We start from the raw sequence: 25,711 nt of genomic DNA, 5'->3' as shown, positions 1-25,711 counted from the left end.
ACACACATTAGGTATCTATATCTTTGTGGGGACTCTCCATTCATTTCTATGGACATAACCTTCATCCTAACTGTAACAGCCTTAAACCCTACCCAGCTCTAACCTTAACCATAAGTAACCAAACGAAATATAAAACTTTTTATATTTATAAGTTTTTCAGTTGCATTCACATACATTTAGTATCGATTAAATATAACTATAAATATAAAGTATTGATTATTATAACGCGGTGTTTCCCCTTGTGGGCATTGAAAAAATGTCCCCACAAGGTCAAATTAGAAGGTTTTTAATTACACTGTGGGGACATTTGGTCCCCAAAATGTAAAATATACATGACCGCGCACACACACACACACACACACACACACACACACACACACACACACACACACACACACACACACACACACACACACACAGTGAGGGGGGGTTGACACAAACTGAAATCATCCAGCAGCATTAATCAGAGCCCTGTGGACTAGATGCAGCCTAAGCCGGTATGCGCAGTACTGCGGCTTCTCAGGTAATGCTGAAGTTAAACATAATCAGACCGGCTGCGACATGTTACCATATGCAGGCTCTGCAGGCTGAGAGCCAACCCTGGCTTGGTGTGGACACACCCCTTCACACACTTAGCCGGTTATTTACCCGGCCAATCGACGGCGGGAAGGCAGGCACACGCGAGGGGTGGAGTCACCTGACCGGTCACCTGCAGCGTCGCCCACAGCCTTACTGGGACTCCCGCATCTCCTCCTATACGATCTTGCCAATCTGCTCTTCGTCTCCATACACAGCACAGCAGGCCCCTGAAAACCAGTCTCTCCCACCCAGGAGCCATGCAATTCTCAGCCTTCCTGACCACACGCGGGGTTCCCCGCTTCACCTACTGCAGAGCACAGGCAAGCGGTCAGGAGGCACCTCCTGCAGAACCTTATCTGCAGGGTAAAGTTTCCCACAAGGGCTCTCAGTTCCCCAAGTCTTCATCTAGTTAAAATGATAAACAGCAGCAAATGCAGAGAGGAACATTCTGGAAGGAAGGCACCTTCTCAATGAACCTGAGTGAGACCTCATGGTTCTCCTGCCCAGATGGTTTGGCATGGAGAGACTGCAGCAGACCCCTCCGCCCCCAGCAAACACAGGACCCACTGAAACAGGACACAAGACTGGCCTGACTTCAGCTCATATCATCATGTCACAGATCCAAATATTACATCCATGAAAACAGCTCATTTTAAAAATCTTCCTGACTTCCAAAATAAAATATGTGCACTTTAAAAACAGACGATTCACATCAACAGTAACTGCACTCCCTGGGTCCCGAGCGTGTATCTGTCTTTGGGGGAGGGGGGCAACACCCTGCCTCTTGGTCCTGGCTATGTGAATACAGGTCCGCGCCTCACTTTACTCTGTTCAGTCATTCCAAGCTCTTCTCAGAAGCACACAGTCGCACAAGCCTGTGTCGCATTGTCAAATCCTGCTAGCAGGAGCTAAACCTTCTGCCAAAAAGACTGCAGTGGAGAAACACTGCATTTCATGTCACTATATACCTGTATATGGATGACAAAAACAAGGCCAAAGCAGAGTAGCAGACACTACTTACTCAGGAAGCTCAAGACTTTTAATGTGTATAGCAAGCCTTGTATGTTGTCTGAGTCCACAATGGCCAGTGTGTGTGTTTTTTTTTTTTTTTTTTTTTAAACACTGTGCCTGTTGGGAAAGTGGTGTTAGGTCTGGCGTTGCCAAACTCATCAGGAAGGCCAGCTCATCAAAGGACTGATCCAGGACCCCTTGGAGGCAGTAGCAGAGAAGAGGATGCTGGCAAAAATGGACAATACAATGAACAATTCTGCCCGTCGGCTTCAGGGGGCGCTATGCTGGAGCTAAAAAATGCTACTGGGGATCCTTCCTGTCTGTTACAGCCAGACACCAAATTGCCTTCTTCCACTGTCCCACCCTCAGCCATAACAGGAAACATCCTCTCTCATTACAGTAAAGGTCCAGCTCTATTTGTTATAATTGCAGACACACATCTACTAATTTATTATTTGTATCTTTAAATATTTCTGTGGTATCACAATATCCTGTTTTTCAGGATATTTTATTTGTGTATTGCATACTTTTTAAATTTATTTGACCTTTGCGTCATTTGCATTATGTGTAAGCCTTTGCACCTTGTCTGTTTGGCATTAAATGTATATTTGTTTGTGCACTATGTTCTTGCTGCATGCATTCAGAAATCAGGTCACAGGGTTTACACAGTCTCAGTCTAGGGGTAGATCTCTTAGCATAGAACAGGACTTGTAGATTATTCAAATTTCTTTAAAAATTATAAACATGGCACCATGTCCATCAACTACTTGCTAAACCTGCAGAGATATGTAGACCTAACACAGTGAAACTGTAATAGAAACGCTGTTTAAATGTGAAGTTAGACAAAACGCCTTCTTATAAAAAAAACGCAGTTTTATGACAGAATTCTTCTCATGACCCATTTAAAGCATGGTGTCTTTAAAGTGAAAACCAGGAGCAAACATTTTTGTACATTTAGATAGAAGGCAGAAAAGCAGTGGACAGCTTCAGCTCAGAATTTAGGGGACAGGATTCTGTGCCGGGGCCACCAGTGGATACCAAATGGAAAGGCTCCTCTGTATACAAACAGCCAGTCTGAGGCTTCCCACAAAACTGCGCATCTAACCATAAGGGCCACAATATTCTAACTGTTTAATGGAACCCCAGTGGAAAGATGACAGCACTGAGAGGAGCTCATGGGGGCGCTCTCACACACAAACACAAACCATGTCAAGAGGCAATGACAAAACAAGTTTGGGACATTAGAGTTTTTTAAAAAATCCTAAAGAAGCCAGTCTGAATGCTCCGATACCAGCTTCAGAAGACATTCAACAAAGTGAATGAAGCAGCTGAGATGGTAAATGGTAAATGGACTGCATTTATATAGCGCTTTTTACTACTCTTACGAGTACCAAAGCGCTTTACAATCTATGCCTCACATTCACCCATCCACACTCACATTCACACACCGGTGGTGGAGGCTGCCATGCAAGGTGCCAACCAGCTCACCGGGAGAAATTTGGGGTTCAGTGTCTTGCTCAAGGACACTTCGATGGGGTCAGGAGGACCCGGGGCTCAAACCTGCAACCCTCCGGTTGCCGAACGGTAGCACTACCTCCTGCACCACCATCTCACATGAGAACCAGAGCCGTGGTCTGTACCACCCTTTACTCCACACACCTGGACTTCTGCCTAAAGACGGCCACACTTACACAGTCGCGCAGGTCTTCCGGGTCTCTCAAAGAAGGACGGCGCTTCACCGGGACGTCGTCACTGCATTCATTGTCCGACGTGTTTGGGGACTCTGCGAGGTCCAGGAATTCATCTCGCTTCTGACCTCTGAACCGTATTTTGTCCAAACGCTTTAGCATGATCAAAACAGAGTTCTTCGACTTTATCTTGACATGGCGTACGACATTCCTGTGGGGACAAAAAACACATCACCACAAAACCATAAACTACTGAATATCCCATAGCTCGTAATCCCCAGGGTACCAATCCTTTGCGGTGATTCGTGAAGAAACTGAGCGTCCCGAAGATCTTCAAAGAACTGTCGCTAGTGGGCCAAAAAGCTAAATCAGCTCAAAGAGGGTGATAATTAGCTGTAGCTGGCAGCCAGGTGCTCAGGACGAAAACGGACCGTCCTCACTAATGGGAGGTCACAGGGGGCTGAGTCCAGGTGTTACACTGCTCTGCAAGAAGAGCAACTTTCTTCTTAAAGTGAGGCTTATCTCATCACTTTGCTGGCTGCTAGTCAGAGGAAATTGGTGGGAAGATTAGCAGCACAGGCTGGATTGATGCTAAGAGCCCTTCTAAATCTCTGAGCTTAGAGTCATTTCATTACAGACAGGGCCATAGCTGAGACTCACTCCACCTGAAAGCTGAATCATCCCAACGAGGTCACTGCAGGCACATCAGGGTAATCAAATATGACATTATGAGGATCACATCACTCTTCGTTCAAAGTGCAGGACACACAAACCTGATGAATTTTCACCCCTATTCGATATAAAGCTGTATATCAAAAGGTCACAGGTCAACCAGGACGCGTAATATAACTCTCAGCAGAATAGGCTAACATTCATGGGAGTAATACAGATAGTTTTCCATATTTTTCTGGTTCGCCAAGTCAAGGTCCCTAGAGGGCGATAAAGAGGTTACCTCTCAGAAGAGCTCAGTCTGTAACATCAACCACTGAAGAACCTGGTCTGCTTGGCTCTTCCTGCCATCAACAAAGAGTGAGCTACAGTGAGACAGGGAGACTCCATGATTTGGCCCCCACAAGCCTGTGACAGTGCACATGAGACAATGTGTCCACCTGGGGACAAGTGGCAGCCATCCCAACCCTTTAGGCATGGTTGTGACAGGCTACTTGGCATCAGCAGGTCAAGAGGAAGAGTGGCTCAGGTAAACAGCCCAGGGCAGCTGCGGTTTGGAATCACTTTCTATTTCTATGTCACAAGTTCTTCTACATTCAACAGGACAAGCGGTTACAGAAACTGGAATGGATGGATTGGATGGATGGATTCCCACAAAACCTGGCTTACTCCCTCCAAAACGACCATCTCTCTGCTCGAACAGAGACACAAACTTCAGGCTCCTCCTGAAACAGCAGAATGACATAAAAGACAAAAGGCAACAAGCAGTGCCTCAAGCCACAAGGACACAGAGTATCTGATGACTCCCACTCCCGGGAACTGGGGACGCCAATTTCCACTCTCTGCCTTTATACAACTGTCATGTCAAGGCCCTGTGCCTACTCCGCACATGCATGCGGAGCGAGGGGTCAGCACAGCTCTCTGAAGCCAGTAAATGTCACTACCTTGTCAGCGCCCAGTTCTAGATCAATACATGCATGACAACAAGAGCACAATAACAACAAGGCCTTCCACAGAAACAGCACATGCTCTCCATACAGCGATGACATGGAGGACGACCGCTGAATTCCCATCTCAAGAATTCAACACATTCTGAAGTGCTTCAAGGTCTTTATCAGTAAGCACAATATCCCACAGAATCTTTCATAACCCTGACTTTACTCTGAATTTTATACTCCACACAAAACCAGAAACCAGGATATTGTTACAATGACTGAGGTACATGGATGAGTAGTTTCATTGAGGTGGCTTCTTTGGATCCCAGACAGAAAAGAAAATGTAGATTATCCAAAAAAACTTGTTTGCAGAGTTTCAGACACTGACATCAACAAAGCCCAACTTTAGCCCCTTACTAAGGAATCAAAGTCCTTCTAAACATCCATCCATCCAACTGCTCATCCAAGGTTGTCAAATTCCTTCCATCAGCATCAAAAGGAATCACGCACAAAATGATTAATACAAGAACGAGTCTTGAAGAAAACAACTAGAAAGCAATATGCCATCAAATGGGAGGCTGACAGCAATGCCTAGTGCAAAGTGGTGAACAGCAGAGGGTGATGACAGGGCTTGGATTCAGAGCCATGCTCTACTCAGGAGGCAGAAGGTAGCTTTCCTTCACTCTAATGCCACCACAGGTGGAGAAAGTCAGCTTGTACTCAGGTGAGACTCACCAGGTTCACATTTCTCCCCTTAACCCCCCACCAATGCCCTGACACCCAGCTCCAGAGGCAAACATGACACATCACTCTACTTCAAGGTACATGACAAGTCATCTTAAACCACAAAACCTCAGGTCACAGTGCTGCTGTGCCTACACCAGGCTCAGGCATGTTAGGCGACTCGCTGTGCAAGAGCAGAGTCACCACATAGTTTCCTCACAATTCCATTACCTTAGGTGTTACAGGCCTAACCAAAGTGACCTCCACTGTAAACAGAGCAGCCATACAATGAATGCTCCGGCAGCTGGCGAGAGTGCAGCTCCAAACAGGAAACCTGTTTTATTTACGAGATTCCGTCACACTTCAGCACAACCTGCCTGCCCGGCAGCCATACAGCATTGAGGTCTCAGGACTAGATGGGACGTTATCTCCAACATGGTGTATACACAGGCAGAGCCCTCCCTAACACTATCAATGGAATTGTTAATGCCTCTAAAGTCGACAGAATCATTTACTCTGAAAGCAATCATAAAATATTAACTTGCACTCAATAAAGGCCCCTTTATTGGTTGTTCTTAACAGCCTTTGAACAACTCTTCCTCATCACCCCATCAACATGACAGTCCTTTGACAGCCCCAGCGGGTCAAGCCAGATGGCTGGTTCCCATATCAGTCCTACACACGGGGCGTTTGATCGGCAGGCTCACGCATACACGCCAGACAGGAGGCAGGACATGGAGCTGAGAGCAGAAACACCATCCAGGTCCATTTTTAGAGACAGCAGAGAAGGAAAGCAGGCAGCCCACACAGCCAGCGAGCACATGCTCACTGCAGGTAGAAGCAGTGCATGTGAAACGTGCCTCGCATCAGCCCCCGTGAAAGGCCCTGTTTCGCCCTGTCGATCGACCAGGAAGCACAATTTGGTCTTACAGGGCAATCTGCAGACCTTACAGAGGTCAGACTGCCTGCCAATTCAGTCCAAACAGGCAACAGACAAGTGACCCTAAACAGCATCACATTACCAACACGTGAATCTGAAAATCCCTGTAATATTAATGCCAAAATTCAGAGAGACTCACAGGAGGGTGAACAGAAAACTACCCCAGGCCCCCCACACTGCTGACTGGATTCAAAGAGCCTCTTTGCGAGGGTGGAGTGGGTGGGGCCGTGTTTCCTACCCCCACTACAGATCAAGAAGTTCCTTCTCTATGACTTATTTACCAAAAATGATGATAATGATGGTAAGCAGAAATGGACTGCTGGTCCTGTACTAATGAGAGACATTGTGAAGGTGAAGCCATATTTCCAATTCAGTCTTGTTTCTCAAGGCCAGGAAACAATAGTTCAGTCATAAATCATCATCATCATCATGAACATTATCTCCCGGAAAAACACCCATGACGTCCTCCTCCAGTCTCATATCTCATAAATGAATAGATATGATGTAAACAACCACACACAAATACGCATACAGATGCATATACAAACATACACGCAGATAAACACACACATACAACGATACACACCCACACAGACACACACACAGATAAACAAACCCGTCCAGAGGCGCCGCGGCGAACGTGCGGCTGAGTAACAAACTGCCAGACACTTGTGACATCATGTAACGGACCAGGCGGAGGGTCCGGGCATAGACCGAGCTCAGACAAGTGGACGACACGGCAGTACAGGGCGGCAGACGCCGACCCCTATAAAGAGATCCAGCGGCCCCTCGGAACCGCGCGGAGGGGGTGGTCGGGGTCGCGTCGGTACCGACACGCCTCCCCCGAGCCTCTTCATGTCTCTTACCCAACTCGTAAACGGCAGCGGAGTTTCATCAATGTGGGTCTCCGCTTTATCTGCCGTTTTCCACTCCCCGGTCCGGATAGGCAAACGCGGCACCGCCGGCCGTGTCCGCTGGGCACCTGAGCCCGTCCGAAACGCTGCCCGTCCGGCTCCCTCCGCCAGCCTCGGCCCGGAAATGTCGTCAGCGTGAGCGCGGTTCTTAAAGGGACCGCGCGGTCGCCCCTGCGCCGCTATGCGTGGACTCACAGCCGCATGTCTAGGGGATGCCCTGCTTTCCTTTAAACCTTGCTTATGTAATATATTTTATTAGATGTACCTGAGGCCGCTGACTCACCTTCAGTCGTTATTCATAAATTACTATCAATGTATGAATTATTCATATAAAAAAAAACGCAGTAATGCCTTGAAACATGTTAAAATTACAGGTGGACAGAAAATGCAGTAAGAGTAAACTGAAATTGCACATTGCTGTTCAAGTAACAGGAAGTGGGAGTAAATAAGGTGCTTTTTACTGAAAATAGCATAAACATGAACTTAGAAAAGAAAAAAATTATGTGTCTTGGTATCTTCGGACCGCGTTTGAAAGTAACACCTGCGTCATTCTGGAAAATTCCTAAATACACCACTAGATGGGGACCTTTGTCTATCCATCCGTTTTCAAACAGGGTCGCCTGGAACCCCACGCAGCACATGGCACACGGCTGGGATGCTCGTTCAGCGTAGGGCAAATATATACAGTCAGTGCTGGTCAACCCATTAGCGACTATAGTGTGCCACATCCTCAGGGGGCACCGACTTCCAAGCCAATTTCATTTTGTCTCAGACAATGGGCGCAGTGAAACTTAAACCAATACTGTTTACACAATCATACTCTGTGGGCAATTTAGAGACACCCATTAGCCTAACTATGTACTGGGGCTGCAGGAGAAAACCTCTGCAACACAGAGAGAACATGCAAGCTTCACACACAGTGGTCAGATTTAAGCCCCCAACCATGGAGGTCTGAGACAGCAGTGATACCTGTTGAGTCACCTTGGGATTGTTGTCCTTAATTTAAATTGCATCCAAAATAAAGTTAGTAAATTAGTCAAAGTATCTCGTGGGTTAGAAAAATAAATGAATGGATATGTGCTGAATTAACATATATTTCAATACCAGTTTTCTCACTGACTCACTTTTGTTCAATATATACAATAGTATATATGAGTATATATATGTAGATGTAACCTCCACCCATGTACCAGCCTCCAGTACCGGGTCACTGGGGGGCTGGACCCCTTCCCAAGCAGTGTAAGGCACAGGGCAGGGGACACCCCTGGGCAGGAAGTCACTCCACTGCGGTGCACACACTCAGACACTAGGGGCTATTTAGAGACACCGGTTTTCCAAGATGTATGATTGTGGGAGGAAACCTGCACCATACAGAGGGAATTTCCACACGCAGAGTGGGGGTGTGAGCCTGCAGTGCTGCCTGGCTATAAGCTCTCGGTTCAGCTCCTTATTACTGGTGCTCCTCAGTCAGGAGAAGTTTGATTTGTCCGTCAACTAAAAAATATTTCAGGCCAGGAAGACATAGTTATAAAACTGGTTCAGCCATGATATGTAAACGATGGCTCCGATTACGAGTGATTGCTGCCACTACGCCGCTGCTTCAATACATTTGGTGTCACTGAATATGAGCACAGACTTTGCCAAAGACGCTCCAAACTCTAAATCTCCACATCTGCAACTCCAGATTGTCGCCTCACTACCTCTAAGCATTGCAATCAGGCTACGTTCACCCTGACCGTCAATGATGATGTAATCACTGGTGATAAACTCACCTTAAATGATAAATGGATAAAAAATATAAGCTAATCCAAACCAGTGAAATTATGCAAGTTGTAATAGATTGTATGTTTTTGTTTCTAATCCCAGGGACACTGAGAGTTACATATAAAAAAATATAAGAAAAAATGTTGTTATATCATCGCTCTTCAGAAGTGAGGTCATCATTCCTTCAATATGCTCATGGTTCTGATGATAAGTCCCCGTGAACAGATAGGGGGTTTTGTGATTTCATTCATCCCACCGAGGAGGTCTAGCCTAGGCAGAACCTGCATTCCTGTGTTCCAGGCCGTCCATGCCCACCCACTAGGCTCAAAGCTGTCCGGTGATGAGAGGCAGAACACAGGCAGACCAGATAGACAGAGCCCAGGGTCATCACGCACATTCCTTCATATGAAGGTTGGGGCTTGCTCATGGATTTCCTTGAGGCTGTGGGTCTCTCCAGCACTCTGGCTCTGGAATGCTCCCGTTCCTGAAGGCACATCCTGAAGCACCTCAGATACTTCTCCACTGGAATGCTTCACAGCTCCAGGCACCAAGAACCAGCTTTCATTTGCACTTTGAAGCATTTCAGTAACTGTCTTGCTCCTTAATTTCACTCGGGGACAAATTCTCAGCCTCCATAAATAAAAAGACAATAAAGGGAAAGGATGATTGCCATGGGACCCAGATGAAGAGCTGCAAGGTCTTTTTGTGGTTAGGAAGGAAAACAAGGGCAGTTGGAATAAGGGGCTGGCAGTTGGCGTCTCGCACCCGTAGATGAAACATGAAATCTGGGCCGGTGAGGGGGGTGCTGACAGGAAGCTTTGGGATTCATCTCCACCTACAGAGGGTCACCAGCTTTCTGTCAGGAGTGATTCACAGCTGAAGAACCAGGTAAGCTCAGATCCTATATTCATAACAGCCAACGATGTTGACATCAAGACCTCAATGATCACCTTTAGCCCGTAAACTTCATGAAAGACAGGAGACGTCTAAAAATTTTGCTTCATTTTAATTTTTACCATGTTTTCTTTTCCAGTGTCCTTAAGCAATAAAAATAAATACACTTATGTTACAAAAGGATTCCAGTGTCTATGAAAATATCACCAGCTTTTCAGAAACACAACAGAGAGATCAGGTCACTTCTGGGGATAAAAAAAGATTTATTGGATGAGGGGGGCGTTAGGGGCGTGGCACCAACCCTGCAAGCGGCCAATGTGGACACTCCACAGAGCAAGAGCTACCGGTTAAAGTAGTTACACTACATTCATAGCCGAGCTTGTGCATTTGAGTTAGAGTCCTTCAGCTTTGCTCTGTGGCAATAGAACAGGGACACCCCCCCTTCCAGCATGCCGTCTCCATGGCAACATTTTTTATCATAATACTACGACAACAGTGAGTGATACAAATGGGTTTATGTGACACTATTGTAGGCCTCGCCTGATGTGGAAGGTGGTTTGGATTACAAGTCCATTTCCATGAAGCGATGACGTCCGAACGATGCACCCAGGAGGCGGATTCTCATATTTCCAAGCCTTTTCGTATCGTAGCAGTGTGTGAATTCTGGGCCTTGGTGGCACTCTCCAGTTACCCCATTCCTGGATACTGGGACACTTTCCAGACTTTCATTATTCCTGGACTTAGCAGCAGGAACATGGTGTCTCCAGCTGGATGCTGGCCTGATTCGACTGTGCTGTTGTTTACCCACCACATGTGAGATGGTGTGGCTTTGAGGGAAGCAGAACCCTGTACAAAGGGCCAGTTCACAGAGAACGGAGGTTCTCCAGAACATCTGAGGTTCCATGGTTCTGATGGAGCCAGACATCAATAACCGTATTGTTCCACATGCCCACAGTAGTCTAAAGATCAGCTCCTCCATTATCTGAACTGAGTGCATTTCCCAGTTTAAATGATGCAAGTGGACCTACATCACAAAATAGGCACTAGTGTAGACCACACCCATATTCAGTATATCTCCTGACTCTCTAATAGTTTACATTCTCCACACATTCCCAGAATAAGCAGCCTTTGATCTTCACCCAGCTGCACGTCACAGTAACATCAGACACAAATGTACAATCTAAACATGACAGAGCAGTAAAGTTTAAGTCAAGAGCAGATCCTCTCGTGCTGATACTCAGTAAAAAAATACTAATTACAATTTACAAATTAGCATTTTCCTCTCCATCTGTGCTATAAAACCAATAAAGTACAAAATAAACCATTCGAAAAGTATCTACAAATTAATTTTACACGCAAAGGCCATTCTGTTGAGACTGCGTTCTTCTCTGGCGGCAGAAAGAACACAATGCCGTCTTTTTGAAAGTGGTGATGAAAAGCAGTGGGAAGCAGCCCCCCCTAGTGACAGTATAGTGTAACAAGGCACATGCTCCTGGCTGCTGGCTGTAGTCAGTAAGGCCTTCTTCTCCCCACGCAGAGGTTTGGCACGGAGTGGATGGGCCTGTCTGACGGCCAGTCGCTCACAGTCTTTCCCTTTTTGGCTGTGTAACACTGTTCTCCACAGGAGCTGAGTAGCACACCGGTCCCTGCGCAAAGTCGTGGTGGGGGTGGGGGGGGCTCAGACCAGCCACCCTCCCCTCACAGGTGAAGGACCTCCATCGGCATCCTCATGAGTCAGATTGAAGTCTCATTGCTGCCACTGCATACGGAGAGAGAGAGAGACAGAGTGAGGATGACGTGAGCAAACAGACACCCACACACACACCGTCAGCCAACTGCTGTCATAACCCTGATCCAGATCAGACAAAACACAGGTGCTCCTCGACAGTGTAGTTAATAATAATTGATACTTCATTGATCCCCATGGAGAAACTCTCTTCACACCTCCTCCAACTTGCTCTCTGTAGGTGAAAGCAAGTTGGCTTTGAAGGGCAGCCACCTGTGGCAGCACCCAGAGAGCTGGGGGTTAAGGGCCTTGCTCAAGGGGTCACAGACGTGCCAAGACCGGACTCGAACCGGCAACCCTCGGATCACAGGCACAGAGGCTTAGCCCACCGTAAATGGAAAATATTTAAGTCGAATATGAATAGACAAACAATAAATGTGAATAAATGTGCAGTATATAAACACTGTCCCCGAATGAGTTAATAAGTACTGCAACTAAGTGAATACCAGTAATTGAAAAGTAAAAAAATGTAAATAAATGAATACAAGTTAATTTGGTTAAATACCTTACGCGTCTTACGTTGTTAAACACTCTAAGAAACGTTTACACTTGCGATTACGACAGCGCCCGTAAGTGTGGCTGGCTGGCTGGATGCTGCCTGTCATCAGTGGAAATGATCGTTCAGCATATCGCTAGCCCGGGACCAGATCAACATTCAAAGTTGACAAGCTGCAATATACTTCAGGGTATCATACCTTTGGTTTTTGTTAATAAGCAATAACATTAGTATACCGCTAACCCATCAAAACAACGAGACAGTCCGTATAATTCTCACAGCAGCGGAGTCGGTGACCTCCAAAAAAGACGTAAAACCCACAATACAGTCGTGTTTATGTCATATGTTTTTGTGCTTATTAAATTTAAGTGTTTCCAAATATTAATCCCACAACATTAATAAAATAAAAATCTTGCTTTAACATAAATACTAAAAGAATAGATCGCTTTAATTGCTGTTACAGTTGGGTATGGGCACGCGGTCTTATTTAGAAAACATACAAAAAGAGACGCATATAATGTTTAATCATTCGTTTTGTATTTGTCCGAGTAAGAAAGCAAAGGAATGATAAGCTGCTTCAGTCGAAAACTGCATTTTACTTCTCATTTAAAAGAAAATGCCGGGTTGGCAACTTCGGTCAGCCGCATGGAGTGAGATTTTCTATTCTCTGTTCTGCACACACATTTACATGTATGTAAGTTTTATTACCTTGTAAATAGTCTGTAGGGTTTGCAAACTGCCGTAATGTTTTTCATGCAGCTAATTTTAAGTTCAGAACAGAATATAGATTTGCCGTAAGATTTCTTGCGTGAGTCTGAAAGAGTTTGCAGCCATGAACACGTACATTTTTTGTTTCACCTGAATTGATTTGTATAGAAAATATCCGTATACAGTTGTTAAGAAGCGGAAACTTCGACCAACATGAAATCACCAATAAACGACTTCTATTTATTCAATATTTTATAAAATGCATACTATGTTTCCAGCTTTACGGTTTCAGGACAGAACAGCCACTCTTATGAGCATTACGGTTTTTTGAGTGTTATTAGTGTTATAACAGCAGCTAACAACACAATAGTGTAAACAAAAGGGCTGCATACACCAGAGTAGTTCTTGCTTGTTCATTGGCTTGGGAAAAGGCGGTTCTAGTGTTATTAGGATGGTAATAAGCGTTACCTACAAGATCGCTATTTTTCTTTTTGCTGCCATTGTTTTCATTATTACTTTATTTAACTTGACACATCACATCTTTAAATACTCATCCTTGCATTAGAATATAGACCAGTTAATACTGATGGTATCTCATGCTGCGTCATATGTTTTAAAATTACTACACACTGAATATTGAACTGAAGCTTCACATAAAAAAAAATTAAATCGCAAATCAAATCGTAATCGCAATTTCTGTCAGAAAAATCGCAATTTGATATTTTCCCCAAATCGTGCAGCCCTACTCTGCGGGCCTTCATCCGCCCCTGCGGACCAGGTGACCACTCACTCGGAGTCAGTGCCATCTCCGCCGTTGACGGTGCCGCCCTGCAGGTTCACGCCGATGCCGTTAGCCTGCTCCCTGAGGATAACGGCGGACCTCTGGGGGGGCTTGATGATCATGCTGTGGTTGTTCCCGTGCTCCTTAGGCATGTCCGCCGGCGGCCTGCTGGAGATGGTGGGGGGATTATAGTCAGAGAGCTTCTCCCGCAGGCGGTTCTTCATGTTCTTGTCGGCCAGGGGAGGCGGGTGGCTGATCTTGTTCTTCAAAATCCCTGAAAAGGCAGGAAACACGGTAAGTACCCCAAATACTCAAAGCAAGTGCCCCAGGCAATAATCCTAATCCCCCTCACCCCTCCTCTGCTCCGGGTGATGGTTGCTGTTCAGCTGGCTAGGGGGCGCTATGGCCTCCGTGCAGGGTGTCTCCTTCTCCTGCGTGGGCTCTCTCATGTGGTTGAGCTTGTTCTCCAGGTGCAGCTCCACGTTCACCTTGGTCTCCACTCGCAGGTTCTCCACCCCTCCCAGCTCTTCGCTGTCACTGGCCGTCATCGCCTCTGTCGGCCAGTACGGCTTGACGTGATTGGCGACAGGATCCACTGGATGGCAGCGGCAGGGAGTGAACAAGTGAGTCAGTAAGAAAGTGAGTCAATGAATGAGTTATTTGTGAATGATGGAAAGAATGAGTGAGTGAGTGAGTGAGTGAGTGAATGAGTGAGACAGTAAATAAGTGAATTAATGAGTAAGTGAATGAGTGAATGAATTTGTGAATGAGCTAATGAATCAGTGAGTCTTTGTATAAGTGAGTGAATACATGAGTGAATGATGCATGAGTAAAGGTGATGAATGACTGAGTGAATGAGTGAGTGAGTGAATGAGAGTGACCATATGGGTGAATGAGTGTACAGGCGGGGGTCAGGATCAGGTACCTTTAAGTGTGCTGAGTGAGTGAGTGAATGAGTGAGTGAGAGAGTGATTGGTTGGTTGGTTGGGCGGGGTCAGAGGCTGGGTTGGGTACCTTTAAGTGTGCTGAATGAGTGAGTGTGATTGGTTGGTTGGTTGGGCGGGGTCAGAGGCTGGGTTGGGTACCTTTAAGTGTGCTGAATGAGTGAGTGAGTGAGTGTGATTGGTTGGTTGGTTGGGCGGGGTCAGAGGCTGGGTTGGGTACCTTTAAGTGTGCTGAATGAGTGAGTGAGTGAGTGTGATTGGTTGGTTGGTTGCTCAGGCGGGGTCAGAGGCTGGGTCGGGTACCTTTGGGAGTGCTGTGAAGTGGCTGCCGCTCATTGTTCTTGGGTGTGCTGGGGTTCCACTTGTTTTTGGAATCTGGCTGGTCCTCTTCACTGTCAGAGGAGTGAGACGAGGCATAGGAACTGCTGTGCTCGTCTGCAGACAGCTCGCTGTCTGAGTCCGAGTCTGGGTGAGCAGGGTTACAGGGTCAGAATGTGACACACGGTGGAGACACACGCGAGGAGCCCAACGGCGCTGGGACACAGCCGCCAGTGAACCTACCTTCCTCTTTGATGCCCTTCCGGTGGAAGACGGAGGAATCCCCATCGGGGTGTGCTGCTTTGGCCGTGCCAGAGGAGACACTGGCCTTTTGCCCCGAGTCGTCCCTGCTGGGGGGGGATGGGGAAAGAGGGAGTGCCGTACGTCAGTGGGGGGCCAGGCCGAGGCCGCCCACGGCATCATACCGTGACATCATCGCTCATGTGGTTCAGCGCCTTGAGGTAGAACACTGAACAGACCCCAGGAGGCCCACATCCATCTGAGCCGGGGGGGGGGGGGGGGGTGCTGGGCCATGAGGTTAAGTGAGCACTTACAGAGAGAGCTGTTGCATGAAACCATTGCCGTGTGCATGCAGAAGCGGGTGTGAAGCTGCATGGAAAAGTGAGGGCAGACGGTGGGGGAGCGTGAGGCAAAGGAGCGAAAGGCGGAGGACTGAAGGTAGGAGTGGGAGGGTGGAAGAGTGGATGGTGGAGAAGCAGGAGGCTGGAGGAGCGTGAGGGCGGAGAAGTAAAAGGTAGAGAAGCCAAGAGTGCCATGCACCCATCACCTGTTACCTGAGCGCATAAGCAAGGTAGCCATGCAGGCTCTTGGCTGACCTGACGCTGGGCTGGAGGGATGCGGTGGACTCCCCGATAGGCGTGCGGTACAGGGCGCCCTCCTCTGTGTACGTGTTGTTGCAGTTCAGTGAGCGCTGTGGGGGGAGGGGCAGCATTAGCACCATGATGTGTAACTGACAGCATCTGACTGACATCAGACACAGCAAAGCAGAGTAACAGAGAACAACAGACTCTTCCCACACTCCTACACGCCTGCTCCTCCTCCTCTCCACACTGCCTCCTCCCAAACTCCTACATGCCTGCTCCTCCTCCTCTCCACGCACTCTGCCTCCTCCCAAACTCCTACACACCTGCTCCTCCTCCTCTCCACACTGCCTCCTCCCACACTCCTACACGCCTGCTCCTCCTCCTCTCCATACTGCCTCCTCTCAAACTCCTACATGCCTGCTCCGCCTCCTCTCCATACTGCCTCCACCCAAACTCCTACATGCCTGCTCCTCCTCCTCTCCACGCACTCTGCCTCCTCCCAAACTCCTACACACCTGCTCCTCCTCCTCTCCACACTGCCTCCTCCCACACTCCTACACGCCTGCTCCTCCTCCTCTCCATACTGCCTCCTCTCAAACTCCTACATGCCTGCTCCGCCTCCTCTCCATACTGCCTCCTCCCAAACTCCTACATGCCTGCTCCGCCTCCTCTCCACACACTCTGCCTCCTCCCACACTCCTACACACCGGCTCCTCCTCCTCTCCACACTGCCTCCTCCCACACTCCTACACACCTGCTCCTCCTCCTCTCCATACTGCCTCCTCCCAAACTCCTACATGTCTGCCCTGCCTCCTCTCCACACACTCTGCCTCCTCCCACACTCCTACACACCGGCTCCTCCTCCTCTCCATACTGCCTCCTCCCAAACTCCTACATGTCTGCTCCACCTCCTCTCCATACACACTGCCTCCTCCCACACTTCTACACACCGGCTCCTCCTCCTCTCCACACTGCCTCCTCCCACACTCCTACACACCGGCTCCTCCTCCTCTCCACACTGCCTCCTCCCACACTCCTACATGTCTGCTCCGCCTCCTCTCCACACACTCTGCCTCCTCCCACACTCCTACACACCGGCTCCTCCTCCTCTCCACACTGCCCCCTCCCACACTCCTACACACCGGCTCCTCCTCCTCTCCACACTGCCTCCTCCCAAACTCCTACACGCCTGCTCCTCCTCCTCTCTACACACTCTGCCTCCTCCTAAACTCCTACACACCTGCTCCTCCTTCTCTCCACACTGCCTCCTCCCACACTCCTATACGCCTGCTCATCCTCTCCTCCACACTGCCTCCTCCCAAACTCCTACACGCCTGCTCATCCACTCATGGGATCCCATTGGACAAAGTACTCCAACATCATAAAGAACTGATGAGCACCGCCATTTGGGGGGGCAGAGTGGGCATCCTGCGATGGGCAGACACTGTGTTTGCGCTTACAGTCAGTAGGGTGGTGCGGGTGATGCCCGACTCCTCCGGCAGGGCCTTCTTGCCCTTAAAGGCATTCTTGAGATTCTTTCGGACATCTTTATTAAAAACACAGTGGAAGAAGAAGATGAATATGCCCTAAAAAGGAGATAGAGAAAATCTATGTGAGACCCCAGCCATATTTAGCCTTACAAGCACATTCTCTTATCAGGAGTAGACATTCCTATGCCCCTCTACCCCCACCCCATAAGCATGAGCCTCTACACTACACCCCTGCAGATACGGACACAGCATCATCTTCAGTGTTCAGCCCCCAAATGAAATTAAATGCTGAGTGCTGGGTCAAGTGTATTGTTGGCTTTAGAGTAACAAAGGGTAGCCGGAGACCCAGGTGCAAAGGACACAGTGCTCTGGGGAGGAAGCCCCCACCTGCAGACAGCTGAAGATAGCAAAGAGGTAGTGGAAGGTCATGACATCGCTGTTGACCGCCATCAGGCCCAGCAACCAGGTGGCACTGATAAGCAGCAGAAGCAGGAAGGCACTGCGGAGTGCAGATCTGGAAGGGAGATGGGGGAAATGGAGGCTGTCAGTGAGGGGGCCTGGAGCAGGGACCGCCTCCAACGAGGCCCGTATCTCACACATGCTGCAGGGCTGAATGTCCTGTTTCATGGGAATTCTTCAGTGGTTCTGAGCACTCACATGATGCCCGTTTTCTCAAACATCCTCTGTCTCCGTCCGCAAGAGGCCTTCGCAGCCAACACAAACACCACAATGTTGACCTGTGGAGGTGGTGAGGAACTGGTTCATGATAACAGACAGCAGTGAAACCAGCACACATGTGGTGACAGATTCTCGGCCAAACCGCAGATCCCGGAATATGGAAATTGGATTCTGGATGGACAGATATGGAGTCTCAGGCAGAGCTCTATGGAGATAAATTACCATCTAAAGATATCTATCATAAATGTCATGATGATCTTGTAATTTTATGAAATGCAAACCCATATTCAGAGCTGCAAATGTGCACCTCTGCCTGCCACCTAAGTTTCATGAGTACAATCCTGATTTTACAATTGCGAATTCGAGTTTACGAGTTTACAATGTTCAGGCTGCGATTACAAATCGCATTTCATGCATTTACAACTTTTGTACGACTACTACAAACCACTAGATATGTGGGGAAAGTTACGTTGCCAGTGGCCAATGGATTTTGACAAATTATCTCATTGTTATCAAGTTCTGATGAGCGTAAGCCAATTGAAGAGCTCCAGAGAGCTGAGGGGGCAGGGCTGAAAGCAGAAGACGAGAAGCTACAAATAAAATACAAGTACAATGCATGCCCAGCAAGCCTTCCAAATATGAAATAAAAAGCTTCTGAAAGAATCTAATGATGGTACAATAAAAACAGTGCAATGGATGAATGATTGGATTCCTGAATAAAGGAATTGGTTTCAGTGATATGCCAACAATTTTGGATTACCTCCACAATGATTAGCAAGCACGGTCTACTTACACCTACAAATCAGTTGCACATTAGTGGCCACAAATTGTCTAAATTACTCATAATCATAAAATGAGAAACCCAGAGTGCAAGACATGCAGTGAGAACTGAATGTGTGAATCCGTTGTTGTTAATGTCACAGTATAAGTGTACTTGCAAAATGTTTGGCTACAGGTCAAGTTGTGGATTTCAGGTTTGCAATTCATTTTATACGTATGATTACTTTAGACATAAAACCCATAGATTAACGAAAATGCCCACAGAGGAAGAGATCCCATCGTGGGCTTACCAGAACCACGATGGAGATGGGTCCGGCGAAGCTCCAGATGAGGGTATCATGGACAGACAGCCAACAGAAGTCAGGATTCCCGTAGCCTTGTGGGTCAAGGCCCACCGCCAAACCTGCAGGAAGACCCAAAAAAACACATCAGGGGCTCCACAACGAATAAGAAACTGCACCAACTGCAGTGAAAGCAAATCCTCCTGGTAACTTAGCATTCCTCCCCACTGTGCTTCCATGGTGTGAGAGGACATCCTATATGAGCAGCCAATAGTGAGAGAGCCAGTGGGCGGGCAAGAGGCGGCTCTTACCAGTGATGATGGCAGGGATACCCCAGCCAATGGCGTAGTAGAACCGCATATGACCGTGGTCGATGTTGCGCACTTCGGTTAGCACACGATAGATGTGCAGGCCCTCAACAAACATCCATGCGAAGGTGCACATGTAGAAGTAGTGCAGAAGGATGGCGATGACAGTGCACACGAACTGCAAGAGAGCAGATGGGAAATCAGGATGAGCATGACCCTCTTCCCAAATCAGAAGAACCTGAGTAGACAGATTCCTGGACCTCTAAGGAGAAACTCCAGTCAGAGGGACTGACGTCTATTGCCTGGTGTGAGAGGCCAGTTGCGTGATGGCCCGACCCATTTAGAGGTGGGTCACCCACGCAAGGAGCTGCAGGAGGTCTGAGCATGAAGATGTGTGGGGGGGCATAAGTGGTGACCGCATTACTCATCTCAGGCCACCAGGTGCTCCTGCAGGACTCAGGAACTCCACAACAGGTATGGCTAGGCCCCCCCCAAGACCTTCAGTTTGGACCCACCCCCCGCCACCCTCAGCTTGGACTCTCTTAGACACTCAGCAAGGACTCCCCGACATTCAGCTTGGACCCCCACCCCAGACCCTAAGTGAGCACCCCCTAACCTGTCATTCTGTACATGACAACTACCCCCCCCCCACCACCCCTTTCTGAAGAGGGGCGGGGGGCCCGGGGACCATCCTCATCCCCCCCCCCCCTACCCCCCAGCAGAGCAGGAAGCCACACCTTCAGCATTCCTTGAGCACTGATCGAAAGCAGCAAACAGACCATAATCTCACGCTGGCACCTTTCCAAGGACAGAGCTGCCCTAACCTGTGTGAAACTATAATTACAGAGCTGGCAGTAAATCACAAATAATCCTGCACGATGGGGGAAAAGGACCCTCCCAATGTGTATAGAATTACAAATATATTTTTTGATGTGAATACATGCATCTTACATAGTTAATACACTGTTATACTTGATGCTAAGAATACATATTTTAATAATTACCACTGTAGGCCAGACGAGGAAATGTAAGAATCGGTACACAGAGGTACATTCTGCCAGACAGTTTTACAGAGTACTAATATTCTTTCATCCCTAACATATGGGAGCTCTCTGGGTAAACAATGCCAGTTCTGTACCTGGCTCTGCCCAAGGCTGTTGCTTTCAACACGGTCGACAGAAGTACAACTTGCTCTTTACCCATAAATCTCCACTTTAATTGCCACGCTGGCCTCAGATCCACCCAGCTACAGGCAGCCGCTGTATCTGTGTGTCCTCGGCAGGACCAGGAATGCAGTCAAATCGGTTTGCCCCTAACAAGTGCCATGTTCTCCTAGTATTACTAATCATTTGATAATCCCATCACAGAAGGACACAGAAGATGTATCACCAGTTAATCTCTCTATTTTTTCCAGGACAGGAGTAACCAATGAGGAATCATCTAATCAAGGCTTTGGGCTTACCTAAAACGTTTCATTAAGGCACCAAATATTTTTGCAGATTGAAAGATCACGGGTGACTGCACTGAAGGAGCTTCACCATACTATGGAGAGAAAGTGTCTTCACTGTGACAACTTAACCCCCCTGGTACTGGAGGGCTGAAGTTTCAGTTTATCACAGCCTTTTGGAGGCCACAGGGTGGGCCACCCCAGACCAGGATGTGAAGAACACCAGCAAAGTGCTCTTGGACTGATGTGTGTGCGGTCAGGGATGGAGCCTCACCGGGTTTTCAGTCTGGTTGATGCCGATGAGGAAGACAAGCTCAGAGAAGAAGAGGGCGACCACCAGGTTCTTGTGGATACTGTGCAGGTTTGAGCGTAGCTTGCGGACGGCGGCGAGCAGGATGAAGGTGAGGAGAAGGGCTACTAGCGAGGCAGACACCGTGGTGTAGGTGACGATCTTGAGGGGAAGGACGTCCCCATGCTGGATAGGGGAGGCAGGGGCGGGGGGGTTATTAACCAGGTCTCCTGAAGGGGAAGAAGGTCCATGCATGAAGAAGAGGATCTGCACAGAGGAAGGTCTACCTCTCGCTTGGAGATGTCCATGAGCACGGCGAAGCTGGTCATGTGATTACACTGGCAGCGGATGTGGCTGGAGTTCCTGTAGACCAGCTCACACCCCCTTGAGGACCAGCCACCTGTCCCTCCAACCCTGTTAGGAACCAGAAGACAGCGGGGGCGTGACATATCCATGTAATGCATGGGGGGGTGGGTGGGGGTATCAGGGTAGAAGGATGGTGCCTACGAGATAGAGTGGTTCCAGAAGACGCAGAGCGGCTTGGTGCGCTCCTCGGTCTCCAGCAGGGTGTAGTCCAGGGTGATGGGCTGCTCTAGGGGGCTGGATAGCCCCCCCCCCTCACTGTACAGCGTGGTGCTCACGATGGGGGTGTTGATGACAGGCCGGTTTGGCAACCTGAACGTAAAAAGGAAAAGACCGTTTGTTTGTGTTAAAGGTGATGAGGTCAAAGAGCAGGGTCAGGGTTAGAGTTAAGGATAGGGTTAGGGTTAGGGTTAGGGTGGGGTTAAGGGCTTTGCTCAAGGCTCAGCGGAGATATTATTACTGCACCAGCCACCCTGAGCTACGTTCTGCCCACTAACACACCTACTCATACATACCTACAATGCGAAGAGGCTAATTTTAGGCGCTGCACAATTGACAGCAGTATCTGTGTGCATTGTTCAATCCACCATTCATTAGTGCAGTTAAATATTTAGACATTTCTACATTTGTATAAATACAGTCTTTCCCGCTGTCAGCTCTGTGCCTACTGGGTCAACACTGTGCTGCATCGTTTACGATTCAGCCTGGGGCCTGTGTTCTGTTATACACAGGCCATTTCACGTCTGCTCCCGTCACTTGTCGTGACTCTTGTTCTCCCCTGGCCCGCTAAAGATCCCGGTCACAGAAACAAACCGCACCTGAGGCTCCGTCTGTCCGGGTCGTACCGCTCGGGGAGGAGCTGACCCAGGGACCGGTACACGATCACCATGCCGACAGGAGGCAGTCTGCCGCTCTCCGCATGGCGCCTCCTCCTGGTATTTGCCGGCCCATCCTGGTCCATGGCGTCCGTTTGAGATGGAGGAGTCTCTGTGGACTCCGCTGTGGAAGGCCATAGAGAGAGCTTAGGGTGACCTGTAGGCAAATTATTTACACTATTGGGGGAGGAGTTTATTTCAGTGATAAATAAAGCCTGGGATTACACCAGGGAGTGGGGAGTCTTCCTTAGACAGATCAACTCATGGCTGACAGTCTTATCTAGATGAAGGCCTGTGTGTGTGAGCTCCTACCATCGGAACAATAATATGTGGAGGTGAAACTAGCAGCTTGTATGTGGAATGTTTATACATTAAATCAGAGCAGCCATATATGGTGGCAACATAGGACTGATATTGCATTGGGTGGTTATGTGTGAGCAGAGACTAACCTGGACTGTACTACAACCACAAGCAAGCCGGATGGATTCTACACACCACCGTACTAACAGAACATGTCCTCAGAACTGGACGAACGTACCATTGCTCTCTGTTGCCTTAAAGTTAATCTCAGGGAATAGGACGGAAGATTCCAGGTCTTTGGGGTAAGTGTCCTGGATTTCATGGAAGCGGGGGATCTTGGAATGGTCTGGATTGGAAGTGTCCAGGTACTCGACGGCAACAACTGGGCATGAACAGAAAGACATGGATACATTTGCGCATCTGCACACACATAATGATCAGATGACCTAGATGAGACACCTTCGGCATGGTCTGACTTCATTAGAAGAATCATTTGCATTTCTGATTAAACAAAGGCGCATACTTGGCCAGGTAAAATCTGAAACACTCATACTCATGTTCTCTGTGATGATGGTGAAGGGCTTCAGGTAGGTCCTCCTCATGTTCTGAGCCACGGTGTTTGTGTATTCCTCGAAGTACCGGAGCAGGTGAGCAGTACCACCCTCAGAGCGCTGAATCTGATCCCAGTGCTCCTTGTTTTTGGAGTTTAGGATGGCACTGCCTGCGCTGATGATGTTCTGGAAGGTTCACAAGAAGGTCAGTTAGCAGATGGGACCGAAGGAGGGTCAAGTGTCAAGGCCAGCTCATCACCAGTTCCCTGCCCCAGACCTGCTGCAGAGGATTCCACAAATGCCTATTGCTGACCTAGAGTCTCTAAACCCATGTCAGGCTGTCCCTGGTCCCAGACAGTTCATGAATCACGATACGCTCACACGCTGCATTACTCTCATATAACAGTCAGGCCTGATTCCCAGAGGGAAACCTACACTGATGGGCACATGTAACAGGCCATCCACATCACTCAGCCAGTATAAACCTGCACGGCATACACCACCCATGAAGTAAAACCAGAAGAACCAAATGGCCATACTGGCTGGAGGCATCTTCTTTTCTGAATGATGTGTCTTCCTCTATGAGTGATGTGTCTTGCTTTATAAGTGACACATCTTCCTCTATGAATCACATCTTCCTTTATGATAAATGCATCCTCATTTATCAGCATGACTGCTAATGTCATTTAGAGTCATTTGACTTTGGACCGGGACGCCACTGGGGGCAGCCATAGAGGAGCGTCCTGGGAACAGGGGGCACAGCACCTGGTTGAACTCCACGTCGTGGGTGGCAGCCAAATCAAAGCCCTCCTGCTGACTCTCATACTGCAGCACACGCAGGATCAACTGGTACGCCGTCCTCACGTCATTGCCATGGAAGCTGCGCGTGTGTAGGGTGGCGTTCTGCAGCATGTGGGCAATGCTCTTGGACCACTTGCCATCCATCAGAGACTCATTACGATGCAGATCTTCGTTCTGGAGGGAGGTCATGTGAGACACCAGTGAGGGTTATGTGGAAAGGGGGGGACATGTGGAAATGGCATGGAGGAGCACGCCGGATTCCCGCTAGCGACACATACCAGTTTTTTGAGCTGGCTGAAGGTGATGGTGGTGCAGTTGAACAGTTCTGGGGGAAGCCAGCCCGTCTCGTCACCACAGTGCCGAATGGCTGTCCCTGGGAGACAAGACGGAGCGATGAGACATGCAGTGTCACAGCTGGGAACATCACCCAGTGAAGGTAAGGTTTTTAGAAGGTACAAAATCACAAGCAGGAGAAGCTTTGGTCCAAAACCCCTTCAAAGTGCCCATCAGACAGAGCAGTAAAATGAATGGTTCACTGATAAAACCAGTGTTAGCTGAGGTCCTGCAGAAAAGCCACCTGCTGGCCCGGTGGGCCACCAACAGCATCTACACAGCATCTACTCAGCATCTACACAGCATTTACTCAACATCTACAAAGAATTGACTCAGAATCTACATAGAATCGACTCGGAATCTACACAGCATTCAGGCTCCATCTGTCCATCTGAGCTGCTGCAAGCGCTCGAAAACCACGAAGACTACATTCAGCAAGCTCCAACAAGAGTCATATTCGCAGCCAATGGGAGCGATTAATCGGAAAGCTCGACCAAACACAGCACGTCAGAGCTTGGTTGACTCTGAGGAACCTTACGGCTCAGATTAGCTGCGTATCTAAGGACGACAGAATGAAAGACATTTGCGAGAATTTCCTGCTCACAGCAAACATAAGTGGAAATCATGTAATAACTTTCCCAAGGATATAAGACAGTAGGTGTTTACCGATGGATCCCTTGGGGCAATTCACAGCTGCGGGACGCCCAAACTTGGTCCTGGGCCACCATATTCCTGCATTAAAGGCCTTAGGGCAGCCCTCGTAAACAACTGCAGATCAAACAGAGGGTGGAGGACAGCATTCAGAAGCAGTACACCCAAAGAAGCCACAATGAGCCAGTCTGTTTAACCGCCAAAATCGAGCAACAAACCGTCGCACGGTTATTAAAGTATCTTAAATAACATTCCATTGAGAAGATAGAACAGGTTCTCGTGCCATCTTTAAACGGCAGGATCCATGCCTGCCCTGTGTCCAGGAAGTCGGCTCAGCTATCTTGGAATGGCTTGTGGATGTTCTGTAATGACGCTGCGGGACGAGGTCGTACCCTCACAGCCGTTGCCGGTCACCTCGGCGAAAGGGCTGTCGCAGCGGTTGCACTGCCTGCCGATGACCCCTGCCTTGCAGGAGCACTGGCCGGTGACGGGGTCGCAGGTGCGAGAGTGGGCCCCCAAGGGGAAGCAGTCACATGGGTAACAGGTGTCGTCATCCTTGGGTCTGTAGTAGTTGTCCTATGGGGCGAAGA

The 25,711-nt window shown here is 48.5% G+C and overlaps 2 protein-coding genes across 5 annotated transcripts in view; both read right to left on the bottom strand.

Moving 5' to 3' along the window:
* gramd4a (GRAM domain containing 4a) overlaps positions 1-7,583 on the bottom strand; it is a 29,985-nt gene extending 22,402 nt beyond the window's left edge. For both annotated transcript variants that reach the window (XM_023830227.2, XM_023830228.2), the window contains exons 1-2: positions 7,412-7,583; positions 3,282-3,489 (exon numbers count right to left, since the gene is read on the bottom strand). In XM_023830227.2, coding sequence (XP_023685995.2) covers positions 3,282-3,489; positions 7,412-7,440 — 237 coding nt within the window. In that variant the 5' untranslated portion in view covers positions 7,441-7,583. The remainder of the gene's footprint in view (positions 1-3,281; positions 3,490-7,411) is intronic.
* A 2,627-nt stretch (positions 7,584-10,210) lies between these two features.
* celsr1a (cadherin EGF LAG seven-pass G-type receptor 1a) overlaps positions 10,211-25,711 on the bottom strand; it is a 61,131-nt gene continuing 45,630 nt past the window's right edge. The window contains exons 15-35 of one of the 3 annotated variants that reach the window (XM_023830223.2): positions 25,514-25,697; positions 25,137-25,238; positions 24,416-24,510; positions 24,102-24,311; positions 23,339-23,522; positions 23,024-23,167; positions 22,429-22,609; positions 21,755-21,922; positions 21,535-21,661; positions 21,233-21,433; positions 19,515-19,689; positions 19,213-19,325; positions 18,122-18,201; positions 17,852-17,978; positions 17,435-17,560; positions 15,945-16,081; positions 15,394-15,500; positions 15,136-15,297; positions 14,241-14,483; positions 13,898-14,162; positions 10,211-11,876 (exon numbers count right to left, since the gene is read on the bottom strand). In XM_023830223.2, coding sequence (XP_023685991.2) covers positions 11,852-11,876; positions 13,898-14,162; positions 14,241-14,483; positions 15,136-15,297; positions 15,394-15,500; positions 15,945-16,081; positions 17,435-17,560; positions 17,852-17,978; positions 18,122-18,201; positions 19,213-19,325; positions 19,515-19,689; positions 21,233-21,433; positions 21,535-21,661; positions 21,755-21,922; positions 22,429-22,609; positions 23,024-23,167; positions 23,339-23,522; positions 24,102-24,311; positions 24,416-24,510; positions 25,137-25,238; positions 25,514-25,697 — 3,156 coding nt within the window. In that variant the 3' untranslated portion in view covers positions 10,211-11,851. The remainder of the gene's footprint in view (positions 11,877-13,897; positions 14,163-14,240; positions 14,484-15,135; positions 15,298-15,393; positions 15,501-15,944; positions 16,082-17,434; positions 17,561-17,851; positions 17,979-18,121; positions 18,202-19,212; positions 19,326-19,514; positions 19,690-21,232; positions 21,434-21,534; positions 21,662-21,754; positions 21,923-22,428; positions 22,610-23,023; positions 23,168-23,338; positions 23,523-24,101; positions 24,312-24,415; positions 24,511-25,136; positions 25,239-25,513; positions 25,698-25,711) is intronic. The other 2 variants (XM_023830224.2, XM_023830226.2) reach the window with 2 other exon arrangements.

The sequence above is a fragment of the Paramormyrops kingsleyae genome, chromosome 1, assembly GCF_048594095.1.
Source record: "Paramormyrops kingsleyae isolate MSU_618 chromosome 1, PKINGS_0.4, whole genome shotgun sequence".
NCBI classification, from domain to species: domain Eukaryota; kingdom Metazoa; phylum Chordata; class Actinopteri; order Osteoglossiformes; family Mormyridae; genus Paramormyrops; species Paramormyrops kingsleyae.
This window is presented reverse-complemented; position numbering and strand designations above follow the sequence as displayed.